The 14894-nt window shown below is 59.6% G+C and overlaps 1 protein-coding gene across 1 annotated transcript; it reads right to left on the bottom strand.

Annotated features, from left to right (window-relative positions):
* Positions 1 to 4928: 4928 nt before the first annotated feature.
* On the bottom strand, positions 4929 to 14633 carry BCAM (basal cell adhesion molecule (Lutheran blood group)). Its single transcript, XM_079118933.1, has 15 exons — positions 14478 to 14633; positions 12384 to 12505; positions 11651 to 11879; positions 11496 to 11566; positions 11198 to 11294; positions 10933 to 11115; positions 10355 to 10491; positions 9815 to 9971; positions 7517 to 7635; positions 7277 to 7418; positions 6974 to 7110; positions 6657 to 6801; positions 6429 to 6573; positions 5465 to 5582; positions 4929 to 5391 (listed from the first exon to the last, which is right to left on the bottom strand). Exons 1-15 carry the CDS (start codon positions 14557 to 14559, stop codon positions 5386 to 5388), a joined length of 1890 nt encoding a protein of 629 aa, XP_078975059.1. The 5' UTR covers positions 14560 to 14633; the 3' UTR covers positions 4929 to 5385.
* Between the last annotated feature and the right edge of the window lie 261 nt (positions 14634 to 14894).

The following is a 14894-nucleotide window of genomic DNA, read 5'->3' as shown; positions in this document are numbered from 1 at the left end:
CCGCGATTTTATACCCACTGCTCCAAGGAGTCTACGATCGCTCCGCCCCAGAACCAGTCCCCGCCCTCTCCTGGTATTAAACACCGCCCCTTTAGCGCCTAGCCACGCCCCCTGGCCCCGAGGCGTTCTTCCCGAGCCCTCTCCTCCTCTCTCGGCAGTCCACCAAGGTTCTGTCACGCCCCCTTTGGAACTTCCGGCCGTCTCCGCCCTCGTGAAGCCACGCCTTCCTCCCATCCGGCCCCGCCCTCCACCCTCCGAGTAGCCTATCCTCCCCTCCGAGGAGCTGGGTCGGTCCTGGTCTCAGCCCCGCCCACAGCTCTAATCCCGCCTTCTGCAAAACCGCGCACCCTTATGGCACCTGCGCGATCACGTGGTTGTCATAGTCCCGCCCCCTCTGGAACCCCGCCTCATGCTGAGACCCCTCCCCCACCCCATCCCGGCCGGGATATTTTCCCAGATCTAGCTAGACCCTGGCTCTGTGTCTGTGTCGCGTCGGGGACATCCCTCGGCATAACCCTCGTCTCTTTCTAACCTCTGCCTCGGATTCTGGGTGTCGCCGCTTGGTTTTCTGCCAGATTTCTCTCTTAATGTCTTTGTGTAATGTTTTTGCGTGCCCGTCTCCGTCCCGGTGTTTCTCTACTACTGGATATTTCGGTCCTGACGTCTCAATGTCGTTCTGCTTCTGGTCTTTGTCTCTTAGTGTTTCTGTGTCACTCGTTCCTCGTGTCTTTTTCCATCCCTTTGTGTGTGTGTCTCTATGTCTGTACCTCTTTTTCTCTCCGCGTCTGTCTGTGTCGCTCTTTTCATGTCTCTGTCCCTGCTTCTGTGTTCTGTGTCCCTCTCTTGAGTCCTGAGTCGTCCTATCCACCTTTCATACAGGGTCCTCGCCGCAGCTTTACCCCGGACTCCCGCCAGGGGGCAGCCCAGACCCGCTCCGGTGCTTCGCTGACCCGGCCCTAGGCTAGGGTCCAGCCTCTGGACCTGCCAGTCCCTCCCCGTGTCCTTGTCCCACTTCCCCTATCTCCCCAGCTTCCTCACGTCTTTGTGTGTCGCTCTGACTCGACCCTTTTGTCTCCGTGGCGGCTCCGCTCCTCCCCACCCCCACCTACCACTTCACATTCCTCCTGCTGCCCAGGGGAGCTGATGAGGCCACCGAGCCAGGCCCAGGCCGGTGAGGTCACCTAGCAGGGGGGATGCAGCTGAGGGCCTGAGATCTAAGATACTCTTGGGCCCCAGGTGCCAAGCTGGTGAGCTCAGGGCAAGCGCTTGGGGGCTTCTTGCTAGCAAGAGGCCCACCTGGGTAGGCTAGACCCACCCCACCTGGCTTTCCTTCCCAAAGAAGCAACAGTTCCAAATAGTGGAGGCTCTTACTGACCCTTCTTGGTGATGACAGTATTAATAAATGTATTCAACACTGTGTGCCAGGCACTGATCTAGGCTCGTTGCAGGTGTTAACCCATGCAGCATTCTATTTAGTAAGGAAACTGAGGCACAAAGATGAAGTGACTTCACCTAAAGCCATAGTTATGAAAAAACAATCTGGGACTGACGCTGCTGTATCTATTTTTCTTAATTAATTCCTCACAAGAATTCCATGAGGGGCACAATATCATGAGCCCTATTTCATTGAAAAGTAAACTGAGGCATAGACTGACTGTTAATCCCCAAGCTATCAGCAAGGAGGTAGCAAGGCTGGGATATGAGCCCGGACAGTCTGAATTCTTAGCATCTATCTGAAGCTGGGCACAAGTGAGGGCAGCTGGACAAACAGGTGCATAAATGCTCTTCAGAGCTCTCTGGCCTTCTCTCCCAAGTCTGTGGCCAGGTTAGTAGGCCAGGAGGTCTGGCTCTTAGCAGCAGCCCTGTTCGCTTTCTTTGCAAGACCTGCCTTGCTCCGCATTTCTCCCTGAGCACGGGAAGCGAGGCCGGGGAATCTTCTTCCAGGACGGCCCTCTAGCACCTGCTCTTCCAGGGTGCTTGGCCTGACTTTGTCTTTGCTAGTCTTTGTGGGTGAGCCCAGAAAGGAAGCCCCAGGACGACAGGCTGGAGTTTCACACTACCAGTAAGGCTGAGCACTGCCACCTTTATTGACAAATGCCTGGGTGGGTCCCATGCCTCAGGAGTCAACTTACAGTGTCAAGGAGTCCCAGAGGTGGCACTTCACTGAAGAGCCATAACCAGGAGGTAGGGGCACAGGGCCAAAGACTTTCTGATGGACCCTTGAAGTTGATGCCGAGTACTTTGCCTGCCCAGACGACTCTCTCTTCTCCCAGCAGAGACTGCCTCTGCTGCCACCACCCCAGGTTTCCTTATTACTTAGTCCGTATTACTTGTTCAGAGTAAGGCCAACCTAGACCTGACCAGTCACTGGCATTGTATCAAGGATGGGAATGAATTTGAGCTCCTAGATCCAGCTATGCCTGGAGGCCATCAGCCCTTGCACTTCTCTAATATTTGAATGAAAAATGTTCCCCTTTTCACCTGCATGAATTTTTCACTTTGCCTGCTTTTCTCCCTCCCTACCTTCCTTCCTATCTTCCTTCTTTCTTTTTCTCCATCATTTTTTTATTTTTATTTTTTGCGGTGCTGGGGATTTTGAACCCAGGGTTTAGGCTTGCAAGGCAAGCACTCTACCAACTGAGCTATATCCCCAGTCCTCCTTCTCCATTTTTTCTTTTGCAGTACTAGGGATCGAACACAGGGGCGCTCTACTCCAGAGCTATTATCTCCACCCCTTTCTATTTTTTATTTTAAGAAGGGTTTCGCCAAGTTGTCCAGACTGGTCAATTTGCGATCCTCCTGCTGCAGACTTCCGAGTCACTGGGATAATACCCATCAGCTACTGCTCCTTTTTTTTTTTTCCTGTCATTTACAACCAAACACAGTCTTGCTAATAAAAGCTACACTAGTTAGAGGTACAGATTTCTGTGACATTCCGGGAGCAGGCAAAGGGAGCGGTAGCGAGCACTTTTCAGAATCTACGATGTCCAGGCTTTGAAGGATAGTCACGTTTTTTTCAGAGGCATTCCAGGTAAGGGGAAGTATAATGTCACCAAAGCATGGCGGGCACAGGGAGAGGAACTCCGGGTGTGTGTGAGGAGCAGCACCTTAGAAGGCCCTGCATGCCGCGCGAAGGGTGGCCCTGCTCCTGGGAACAGGGAGCCCCGAGGTGAGTTTACGACAGTCTTGCTTTTACTTCCTGGAGCCCCGGATCCTGTGGCTCCCGCTTCCCTCTATGCTCCTCCCCCAGGCCCTTGGCCAGTGTGAGTGGGGGTAGTTCTAAGGTGGGACCAGACTGCCATCTGTATGCAGATTACCTGGGATGCCGAGCAGATGAGTGACCTTATGCAAATGTCCTCCTGGGGGACAGACTGGGACCCTACCTCATTAACTTGGGGATCAGGTGCTGGGTGGAGAACTCCATCCTCCCTGGGGTCCCTTCTTTCCCCTCCCCCACCCATCTGTTCCCTCCCCCCCCCCCCCCCCTGACTCCCTTCACCAGTGTCTGTCCTTAGAGTGGCGCCTCTCCACAGCTGGTCCTGTCCTAGACTAAGGGAACCTTCTCGGCTTTTCTCCGGGTCCCTCCATTTCTCCTTGCTTAGGAATAATAACTAACATTACTGCACAGATATTCCATGCCAGGCTTTGTCCTCGACACTTTCCTTGGTTTCCATCCACCCTCTCTCTGATCCTCTGGGTGTTGGATATTTTGTGGGGGAGGTACTGGAGATTGAACCCAGGGGCGCTCTCCCACTGAGCTACTTCCCCAGCCCTTTTTGATTTTTTATTTTGAGACAGGGTCTTGCTAATTTGCTGAGGCTGGCCTCAAACTTGTGATCCTCCCACCTCAGCCTCCTCAGTGGGACTACAGGTGTGCACCACTGCCCCCTGCCCACCTTTGTTTTAAATAAACTCAATAAATCGTGAGATCAGAGTGCCTTTATCTGACCTGAGAGCTCTTTTGCTCTCCTCTCTGGGCGGACCGCTTGGAGGCTACCATAGCAGGCCACCAATTTCCCTTGGTGCCAGATCCCACTAGGTGGGAGGAGCAAGCTGTGGGAGGAGAGTGGTTACTTGCCTGAGATGGGGGGCATCTGGGAGGAGGGCCCACCCTCAACCCCACCTCCTACTGATGTAGCAAGCAGCAGGTTTGCATGGACTCCTCACAGCTGCCCTCTAGGGGCCACAGTGGGACTTACTCCAAATGATGCACAAGAATCAAGGCTCAGAGGTGAAGTCATCAGCCAAGGTCACTGATGCCTGCCTCCTAGGCGCTTCCGAGCTCCCTCTTGCAACATTTTCTCTTTCCCTTTCTTGCCGAAACCCTCTTGGAAGCCCAGGTTTTCTTCTTCTTTTTCTGTCTCTCACTCTGTTTCTGTCTCCCCCCAAATCTGCCTCAGTCTCTCTTTTATCTGTGAGTCTCCCTGCCCACCTCTCCCTCCTGCCTCCCCCGAAGTCTTCCCATCCTTCCTCAGATCGCTCCTCCAGGGCCTCAGAGGTCTGACTCTGCCTGCCCCAGGCTGTCACCACATTCCTCCCAGCCGGAGTCTGCACCCGCCCCCCGCAGGCGGCTCCATCCCTGTTTCCATCAACTCCACAGCTGGGAGGGCTCGCGTCTCCGCCCAGCCTTAATTCCCTGGGGGGCTCTGGCCAGGAGACTGGGAATTTTTCCTTAAGAGGACAGCACCCCATTCCCAAGGAGACACTGGTCACTCCCTGGTCCTCAGGGGGAGGACCCCAGCATCTCTCTTTCACCTTCGGCTGGCTGAGTCTCCTCTGTGAGCCCTCTCGCTCTCCTCTCTCTTTCTCCATGACATCAGCCTCTCCTGAGGTCTTGAAGGGAAGTGAACGGGAGAGGCAGCTGGGAGGGGGAGTCACCTGCACCCCGCTTCCCTTCCCTGACCCCAGAGGAAGATCTGGCCGCAGGATGGTGTCGACATGTCAGACAGCCTTTATTCCAGGCTCCAGTGTCCACCGATGATGGGCTGGGGGTGAGGGCAGGGCAGGGCAGGGCAGGGGCGGGATCCAGTGTCAGACTATGCAGCAGGACGTCAGGTGGGGGGACCAGCAAAAGAGGCAGGAGGTAAAAATAGCCCCGGCCAGCCGACCCTCGGTGCCTTGTCCCGGGCAGGGCACTGGGCTTGGGTCCAGGAGCTATTCTGGGGCCTGGGAGAGTCACCCTCCCTGGAGGAAGGCCCCCTCCCAGCCACCCACCCCGCCTCCTTCCCTTCCAGAGGCTGGAGGCCGGCTGGCCGTGAGGTCCCTGCCCAGCAGCAGAGGAAGGAAGGGAGGGCCCCAGCAGAAGGAAGAGGGGGCGGCGGAGCGAGCACAGCTTCTGATGCCCGCAGCTCTGGTCCAGTGACGGCCTCGTGGAGGTCCTTGGGCTCAGCACTGAGGAGAGTGGGGAACTCAGCCTGTGCCCCAGCTGGTCCCCTGTCACCGGGGGCCCAGGCCCCTCACTCACCTCATCTCCAAAGCCCCCGCTGCCACCCCTGGCTCCTCCAGAGGAACTTCCCATGAGAAGGCCCTTCTGCTCTGGCCGCTGGGATCCCGAGTGGCTCAGCTCTGGCTCCCCAGGTGGCCTGAGGGAGAAGGGCCACATGGGGAAGTGGTCATGGGGGGGGGGTGTTTGGGGTGGAGTGGTGTCAGTACTGGGCTTAGGGACAGTGGCAGGCAGGGGGCCGGAGGGATTGCCAGGGGGTCAGCAGTGGCTGGTGGGATAGGCTTTGGGATGAGTCTGGAACGGTTATGGGTTGGAACTGAGGTGCCCTGTGCCTGGGGGTGGAGACAAGCTCAGATGAGAGCAGGTTTGAGGTGGCGATGGAGTTAGGAGGTGGCTAGGGAAGTTTCTTGTTTTTTTTTTTGGTACCAGGGAATGACCCCAGGGTACTTAACCACTAAGCCACATTCCCAACCCTTTTTCTTGTTTTATTTGGAGACAGGGTCTTGCTGAGCTGCTTAGAGCCTAAGTTGCTGAGGCTGGCTTTGAACTCCAGATCCTCCTGCCTCAGCCTCCCGAGCCACAGGGAAGTTCTGAATGGTGACAGGCAGAGACTGGAGGTCAGGGCCAGGGTGGCATTGGGGCCGGGATGGGGATAAGGTGACGCTGAGAGAGGGCTGCGGCTGCTGAGGGCCTGGGCTGGACTGTTGATGGGAACGAGGCTGGGGCGGAGAGGAGGCTGGGGCGGGAGGTGTTAAGAGGGGCTTGGGGGCAGGTTTGGGAGGTGAGGGGGTGGGGCTGGGTTGAAGTGGGCGGGGCAGTCGTGGATGAGGAGGCGGGGCTGAAGGCTGCGGGCTTGGCGGGAGAACTATGTGGGCCTGGGTCTGGGTCTGGGGAAAGGACGTGGTGGGTTGGTTATGGGCTTGAGGTGGCAGCGGGAGCTGGGCGTGAGGCAGCAGGGGATGGCTCGGGTCCTACAGACACTCACGGGGACCCTTTCTCCCGCCGCCGGCAGCAGCCAGGGCGCCCCTTGCGTCTCATGCAGTAGAAGGCGGCAACCACCAGGAGCAGGAGGCCCACGCTGACCGCCACGGCCATGACGGCCACTCCGGCCTGGGCAGTCTGGGGGGCCACTGCGGAGAGCGGAGGGCCGAGGGCCTCAGGCAGGGCTCCGTGTGCCGATGCCCAGCTCCCCGCACCCCCCGGGCCTACTCACCAGCGCCAAAGTGGAAGACGTGGCTGACCCTCCCGTGGGGGTTGGAGGCCTCACAGGAGACGCCCTCTCGGCCCAGGGCACTGGTCACTTTCAGGGTCAGGGAGCTGCTCACCCAGCCCTGGCGTCCGGGGGCTGGCTCTGCAGGCTGTGGAGGCTCGGGTCAGGCCCCCCGTCCCTGGGCCAAGGGCAGGGTGAGGGCAGAGGTGAAGGATGTCCAAACCCCCCCGAAGCTGGGGGGCACAGGATGCATGGATCAGTGACGGTCAGGGAGGGTCCCCTGCAGGGCTTAGGTTCAGGTGGAGAGGACAGTCCCTTACACTGCCACCCAACTGGCTCCAGGTGAGTTCAGGCTCTGGGTAGCCGCGGGCCGAGCAGGTGAGCCTGGCTTCATCCCCCTCCGTCCAGCTGCCCTCTGCCCTGGGCTCCATCTCCTCTGCCCTTAACTCTGGTGACCCTGTGGGTGGGTGGCCACCGGAAAAAAAAAAGACAGTGGGAGGCACACATGGGAAGGGAGAGGAAGGAGAGAGGAAATGAGGAGTGGAGAAGACGGAGGGCCCCACCTGGGCCACCCCATTTGTCCCCACGGGCCATCTTCCCACCCTGCCGACTCCCACCCCAACCTTGGACCAGCAGCTTGAAACTCCGGGTGCGGCTGAGGAAGGGGACCATGGGCATGGAGGCCTCACACACGTAGGTGCCAGTGGAGTCGAAGGTGACAGAGCTGAGTGAGAGTGTGGGACCATCCCCCAGGGGCACCGAGTCCTGGGAGGGGAGAGGAGAAAGCCAGGCAGGGCCATGAGGGAGGGCGAGGCGCCGATGGAAGAGGGTGCGGGCCGGGGCGGGGGTCCTCTGCTTCTCACCTTGGTCCAGCGCAGGGTGGGGGCGGGCAGGCCTCGCGTGGAGCAGTTCACGGCCACGTGGCTGCTGTTGAGGAGCACAGAGAGCTCCTCCCCCGCGCTGAGTTCCAGGGGGTCCAGGTCTGGAGAGGGGTACAGGGCGTCACCTTCCCCAGCCCCTCGCCCACTCGCTAGGGCTCTCCAGGGCTGTCAGGGTGCAGACATTAGCGCACAGTCGTCAGCAGAGAACGCCAAGACCTCCCGGCCCTGATTCTGTGAGCTCTCCACGCTCCAGGCCCAGGGGCCCACATCTAGGACTCTCACTCCACAGAATATGCCGGCTCGGCCACTTTCTCCAGAGCTGACATCTGAGCCAAGGTTAATGGATAACCTTGGGAGCCGAGGTGCTCCTGGGACTTTCCACCCCCCCTTTTTTTTTTTTTTGCAATACCGGACACTTTACCACTGAGCCACATCCCTGCCCTTTATTATTTTGAGTTGGGGGTGTGTTTCTGTAAGCTGTCCGGACTGGACTTCAACTTGTGATCCTCCTGCCTCATCTTCCCAAGTGGCTGGGATTACAGGCATGTGCCATTGCACTTGGCCACCCAAACCATTTTTTTTTTTTTTTTTTTTATCATTTTGCAGTGCTGGGGATAGAAACCCTGACCTCCGGCATGCTAGGCAAGTGCTCTTCCACTGAGCCACATCCCAGACCTCCATCCTCCCTCCTGCCCAACACCTGCCGTTTAAGACCGTCTGTTCTGCATCTTGTTAAGACTGTCTGTTCTGCCTTAAGATGCATCCTCCTGCGACCTTCCCGCTCTAGTCCTTGGTTTCACCTGTCTTGAGCACTTCTGCCCTGGTCTAGTCTTCACTCTCATCCTCCCAGTGAATCCTCCAGAGCAGCCAGAGGCAGTTTTATAAAGCACACACTGGTCCCATCTCCCGTCTTTAAAATCTGGTTGCTACCCTTGGCATTATGGCCAAACTCCTTGATGCTGCGGACAGATCCTGCCAGGTCAGGTTCAGCCTGCCTTGTTGGCTATCTCCCACCCTCCTCTCTTGCCCACTAAGTTCCAGCCACCTTGCCTCTTGCTGGTTTTCTTGAGGACACCAAGTCACGTCCTGCCTCAGGGCCTTTGCACTTGCTCGCTCTGCCCACAGTGTCTTATCTAGATTGTTGTGCTTCTGCATTCACTCTTCAGTTTCTCACTTCAGTGTCCCCTTCTCACAGAGGCCTCCCCGGCCCCATTGAGGACACACAGATCTCCTCACAATGCTGAAGGATTTATTCTCCCAGCTGCCGAGGAGGACAGCAGCTGTCAGCCCTCAGCTGTCAAGCCCTCTCTGGGAACTGCCTCAGCCGCAGGAACCCTTGTCCAAAGCATGCCCCTTTCCCTGGGCAGTGACAGCCAAGGCCTGGTTGCTGTGCGGGTAGAAAGGTCCAGCCCACTCATCCTATCTGGGGACAACTGCGAAGGACCATCCTGGCATCCCAAGTGTCCTGGGGGGTCCAGCCAAGGCCTTCTTTAGACAACGGCCACATGGTGTCCCCTGCCTTATCTTTCTTCCTCCACCTCCTGACTCCCAACAGAGGTAGATCCCCAGAGCCTCCTGGAACTTTCTGCCCCTAGACTTCTGCGTCAGAATCAGGGGACTCAGGCTGCAAACCTCCCCATCTAAAATAGTCCACACTCCTCCTGGCCAGTTCTCAGATCTTATCAGGTTCTGGCACAGAGTTGGCACAGAGATGCTAGTGGAAGTGTCTCATTTAGCATTTCACGACCCTCTTTCCTATTACCATGGCTGGGGACCGGTTTGTCTGGTTCACAGATGTATCCCCAATACCTACTGCAGAGCGGACTCCAGGGAGGGATCCTAAGGAATGCTGAGCCTTTACCCTGCATGCTAACCGAAACCCAGATCCAAGAGACTGGCTGGAAGTTGATGGAAGAGAGGACGGAGATTCAAGTAGGAAGGAAGAGTGGAGCTTGGGCAGGGTGGGGAGACAGCCTTGACTGGGAGAAAGGTCAGCTGATAGTAAAGCCAGCCAGGTGGGCCTCCAAAGCCGTGGATCCTGGGCTTTCTCCCCAGGGAACTGGGGAGCCAAAGCAGGTTCTAGGTGTGTGTGTGGGAGGGGTCAGGGCTCTCTGGCAGCCTGTGCAGGGTAGACTGGAGGAGGAAGGACAGGGGCCCAGGGGCAGAAACGCAGAGCAAGGGTGGAGGCAAGATGTTCAAGATGAGCAGAGCGAATGCAGGGCTGCGGGGTGGACAGGAGGCAGCTGACACGGGGTCCCCTCCTCGTCGCCCGGCTCTCACAGGCCACGTGCAGCTCCAGAGTCTGGGCGAGCTGGACGTCCTCAGCGGCGTCGTAATCTTCCACTCTGCAGCCATAGGTTCCGCTCTGGCTCCGGTTCACCCCCACCAGGGTCAAGTTGCCCTCGAGTGTTATAGTCAGCACTTCCTCCTGCTTGTCCTGGGTGACCAGAGATGAGGAACGGAGCTCAGGGGTCACCAGGTTAGTGCCAGAGCCCATTCAAGTCAGGGGTCACCGTCTTAGGTGCCCTGCTAAGCCCAGGGGCGCTCAAGTCAAATGACAAGATGGGGTCTGAGGGTGTGGCTCAGCAGAGCGCTTGCCTAGCATGCACCAGGCCCTGGGTTCCAACCCCAGTGCCACGAAAAAAAAAGAAAAGAAAAGAAAAGAAAAGAAAAGAAAAGAAAAGAAAAGAAAAGAAAAGAAAAGAAAAGAAAAGAAAAGAAAAGAAAAGAAAAGAAAAAAGAAAGAAAGTTAGCAGTTAGTGCAGGTTAGTAATCACAGAGATCAGGGGCCAGAAACTCCAGAGACTACGGATGGGTCACCTGAAGGCGGAAAAACGTGTACTCCGGGCTGGGGCTGCCGTCCCCCTGGCAGAGCAGCTGGACGGAATCGCCCTCGCGTACCCAGCCCTCAGTGGTGGACGGACTGCCCACCCAGAACTGCACATGCTCCGTGGGATCTGGTGGGAGGGCAGGGAAGACAGGAATCCCAGTCAGGGCCAGGGTCAAGGTTGACAAAGGGAGAGACATCACCTTGGTTCAAGATTGGGGACTGTTTGTTTTAAGGGTCAGTTGGCACTTCTGAGAATGGGCACCAGAGGTCAGAGGCTGAGATGAGCCGAGGGCACACCTGAAGGATCAGAAGTGGATGTGGGTGACAGGTGTGAGAGTTGGAGCCAGATGTCACATGGGGACTCCATTCAGTGTGAGAGGGTGGAGCGCTCCACCAGCTTTGACTCAGAGGTCAGGATGGGGCAGTGTCACCATCTGAGGTCAGAGGCCAGAGGTCAGCAGCCCATACCGCTCACATTTCAGCATAAGGGGGCCAGAGGGGAGCTCGAGGGAGGGGCCTCCGCGAAGCGGGGATCCCAGGTTGGGGGTCGGGGGCCACCAGGACTCACAGTGCAGGGTGAGGTGGAAGGCGCTGCTGTCCAGGCGGCCTTGGCGACCCGCGGGCAGGCTATAGTGCGCGGCACAGTGGAAGCTGGCCTCCCGGTCCGCCTTTCGGAGGCGCAGGTAGAGGGTGCTGGTGAGGGACTGCAGGCCCGAGGCCTCGCGGACCGTTCGGGTGGTCATGTAGCCCTCTAGGAAGGAGGCGGGGCGCTCAGACAGCCTCCCGGCCGGCCACCCCCAGCCTGGGGCTCTCTGGATCCCCGTGCTGCTCACCGGGGTTCACCTCCATGGGCATATCCAGGAGCTGCCCATTTCGATACCATGTGATCTGGGGGACCGGGTTCCCATTCCGGCTGCTGCAGGTAGCAATCTGAGGCAGACATGGGCGTGGCCCCGGGCTTTGGGCCAGGACTCTGAAGTCTGGGTCCCTTCTGCCCTCCCGCTCTCCCCGTCAGAAGCAGGAGTCTGGGCCCCTCTCCCCAGAGCCCCGCCCCTGCTCCTCCGACTTCCAGGCCCCTCCTCCCCAGGCGCCTCCTCCCCAGGCGCCCTGGAAGCGGTTGCTCCGAGGTACCTCTTGGGCAGACTCTTCCATCACGGACAGCGTCCCTCTGTTGGGGATCACCTCAGTAGTCTCTGGCGTTGCTATGGGGAAGATGTTCATGTCAGGGGGCCCCTGCCTGGCTCCTCCCCCGCCCGGCCCCTCCTGGGGTGCTTGGGCACACTCACCAAACACACGGAGCTTCGCGGTGGCCTCGGTGGTGCCCGCCGCCCCAGCCCTCACCACGCACACATAGTCCCGCTCGTCTCCCACCTGGGCCTTGGGCAGCACCAGGCGCCCCTGGGGGTCCAGCTTGTATTGGGGGCTGCGGCCCCGAGTGTCGTGCACCATGCCTTGGAGCTCAGAGCCCTGCTGCTCAGCAGAGGCCAGGCGGTGGCGGGTCCCTGAACGGTCCATCTGTGGGGTGCAGGGGTCGGGGTCTCAGCTCCGGCCACGGAGAGTCTTCCCACCACCTCGTGGGTCTGCCCCTTCCTCCTGTTATCCTCTTGTCCCTCTGTGCCCATCCTGGCCTCTCCCCTCCCGGTCTCCACCTCTTCTCTTTCCTCCACGGCCCTCTTCAGGATGTCTTCTGTTCCCGTCTCTCCTCCCGTCCCCAGCCTCCCGCCCTCAGCTCTCAATTCTTCTCCTCTCCCAGCCCTGGCTTTCTCAGTGTCTGTCCCCATGGGTCCCTCTATCCAGAGCCAGCATTCAGAAGGACGTCACTCTATACTCAGCCCTGCCCGGGACCTTGGAGAGGCCTTTCCCCCTTTCCCCTGGCCAAGCCCCAAGTTCCCCATCTGTGAAATGGAAACAGGTGGACTGATCTTGAGGCCCTCTGGGCTCTGAGGAGGGCATGAGTTCAGGCGTCCCTGGTGTGTCCTGATCCCCTGCCTAGACCCCAGACTCCCAGCCAACACTCACAAGGAACCATTCCAGCACAAAATGGTCAGGGTTCTCCAAGGGGGCACAGTCCAGGGTGACCAGATCTCCTCGCATCACCTCCACCAGTGGAGGCACAGACACATGTACCTTGGCCTGGGCACCTGCAGGACAGTGGGTCAGCTCTCCCACTGCCACCTACAGGCGCACTTTTCAGACCCAGGGATCCAGGCCCAGCCCTCCTCCCTCAGACCCAAGGGTCCAGGCCCAGCCCTCCTCCCTCAGACCCAAGGGTCCAGGCCCAGCATCCTCCCTCAGACCCGGGGGTCCAGGCCCAGCCCTCCTCCCTCAGACCCGGGGGTCCAGGCCCAGCCCTCCTCCCTCAGACCCAGGGTCCAGGCCCAGCCTCCTCCCTCGGGTCTGTGTCTCGAAGTCTCAGGCCATGTGGGCATTACACACCAGGTCTCCCTTCACCTGCAGAGCTAAGGGCTTCCCCTGGCCTTTGTTCAGTGTCCCTGGGATTAGACTTCATCTGCCTTGGCTTCTTCACTAGAGCAAACGCCCCTCAAGGGCAGGGCCAGGCCTGGCTCCTCCTCTGCCTCCAGCACCCTGGGCAGGGACTGGTGCAGTGATGTACAGTAAATGCCTCTCCATCTTGGTGTCCATCTCTGCATATGCACCTCTCATCCTGGGCCTCCTGCTCAGTCCCTGTCCCCACCTTTCTGTCTCTCTTAGCCTCTCTCCCTCAGTCTCCATCGCTCAGCTCCTGGGGCCCTTCTGTTCTCTCATGCGTGGGGGGCTGGGGTGTGGGCTGCTGCGGCCGGAACTGAGGGCTGAGGCAGGGATGGGTGTGTGGGGGTGGTGAGGGGGGACAGGGCTGGGCAGGTTTCAGGAATGTGGGAGGGACAGGCTGGCTGAGACCTGCCCAGCCTGGCGCCAGAGCCCCCTACCCGCCCCTTGGCCCTCTCTCTTTAATAGAACAGGGGAGAGGGTAAGGTGAGTCACCTCAAGACAGGAGAGGGGCAGGCCAGGATCTTGGGTCCTGTGGGAGAAGGCAACTGGGGACCTGGACTCGGGTGGAGGGAGAAGGGGCTGGTGGCCTGGGCTCTCAGGGCCAGGGGGCCTGGGAGGCTGGGTCCCACCTCCTATCAGGGTCCTGGCAGATGGAACAGTTCCTGCTGGGAATATACCCGCTCCTTATTCTCTGGGCTGGCATCTGGGCACCACTCTGGGTTCTTAGAACTTCTTTACCGTTCCCCGCCCAGCCTGGCCCAGGCCTGGCCCAGGCCTACCCCTCGGGACCCACTATTTACCATGTTTGTGTCAGGGGCCTGGATTCTCAGGCCCCAGCTTCTGGCCCCAGCTTCCCCCAGGGGAGTGAACAGGGGCCAGGCTGCTGCCCGGGGCTGGGTCTGAGTGGCAGACAGCCAGGGTGGGCAGAGATGCCCTCTCTCTTCTCAGTCTCTGTTCCCCTGTCCTCAACCCCTCAGGGTTCTCTCCCCTCCCACCACCATGCAGGTGTGTGGATTTATGCGGGGGCCCCCCGGAAGGGGACCTGTCACTCGGGAACACTTCCATCCGCCGCCACTGCCCAGGGCTGGTAATCTGGCCCTTTCCAAGGGAGGCCCATTCTTTATTGAGTTGGGACTCTGAATTTAGGTTGGGGACATTCTCAAATTATATGAATCACTAGTTTAGGCATAGGGTCCCTACCTTTTCATAGGGGTGCCTATACCCCTCGAAACTTGAGAATCTTTGAGGGGACAGCTCTGAGGTTTTGGTCCTCTGTGTCATGGGGAGAGCCACTTTAGCCACCAGGCGCTTGGACTCTTGGGTCTGAGGGAACAGGAGCCGAAGGGCTCAGATCCTGGGGACACAGCTCAGATTCCAGAGTCCCGACTGGGGAAGGGGCGTACTTCTCAGGTCGTCTCTGGTCCAGGGCTGTGGGATCCCCAGCTCTCCTGCCTGACTGTCCCAGGCCTTTCTCTGGGAGGGGCACTTCCCAACGCCCCCCTGTCCCTCCTCGGTGGGATCCCCAGATTTTGCTTCCTGGGGCGAGTGAGGGGCCCTTCCCCTCGCTTCCCGCGTCCCCGGGGGCCGGCCCCAGTCCCGCCCTGCTCTCCGCCGGAGCCGTACCTGGGTGCGCCGCCAGCAGCAGCGCGAGCCACAGCAGGCGCGAGGCCGGGCGCGCGGTGGCGCGGGCGTCCGGGGGCTCCATGTTCGCGGCGGCGGCGGCGACTGAGCCCGGCTGGGGCTCGGCCGCTGCGGGGCTGGCACAGAGGCCCCGCCCCGGCCACGCCCCGGCCACGCCCCTCTCCCCGGGCCCCGCGCCAGGACCTCCCACTGCCCGGCCGGACCTCCCACCGCCCCGCGTCTACCCGCCAGCGCGCCGCGGGCCGGGGCTCCGCTGGCCCTGGCCCTGAGTCCCCGGCCGTCCCTCTTCCGCGGAGCAGCGCCCGCGGCGGGGGACCCTGACCAACCAGTCTGGCCAGTGGATATCCGGAACTGGCGTCTCAGCGGACAATCGCGGACCCCCTCCCCTTCATTCTGACC

This window comes from Sciurus vulgaris, assembly GCF_902686455.1.
Source record: "Sciurus vulgaris genome assembly, chromosome: 17".
Classification (NCBI taxonomy): domain Eukaryota; kingdom Metazoa; phylum Chordata; class Mammalia; order Rodentia; family Sciuridae; genus Sciurus; species Sciurus vulgaris.
The sequence above is the reverse complement of the archived record's forward strand: the minus strand, read 5'-3'. Positions and strand labels throughout refer to the sequence as shown.

Bases quoted from the DNA above. Each gene is read 5' to 3' on its own strand.
- BCAM (XM_079118933.1), bottom strand. From the start codon at position 14,559: ATGGAGCCCCCGGACGCCCGCGCCACCGCGCGCCCGGCCTCGCGCCTG. The intron at 7,111-7,276 runs GTTGGGGTGGGA...ACCCACCCACAG, and splicing joins TTTCAAGCTGCTGGTCCAAG to GGTCACCAGAGTTAAGGGCA. The intron at 5,583-6,428 runs GTGAGTGTCTGT...CTTCTCCCTCAG, and splicing joins CGGCGGGAGAAAGGGTCCCC to GCCACCTGGGGAGCCAGAGC.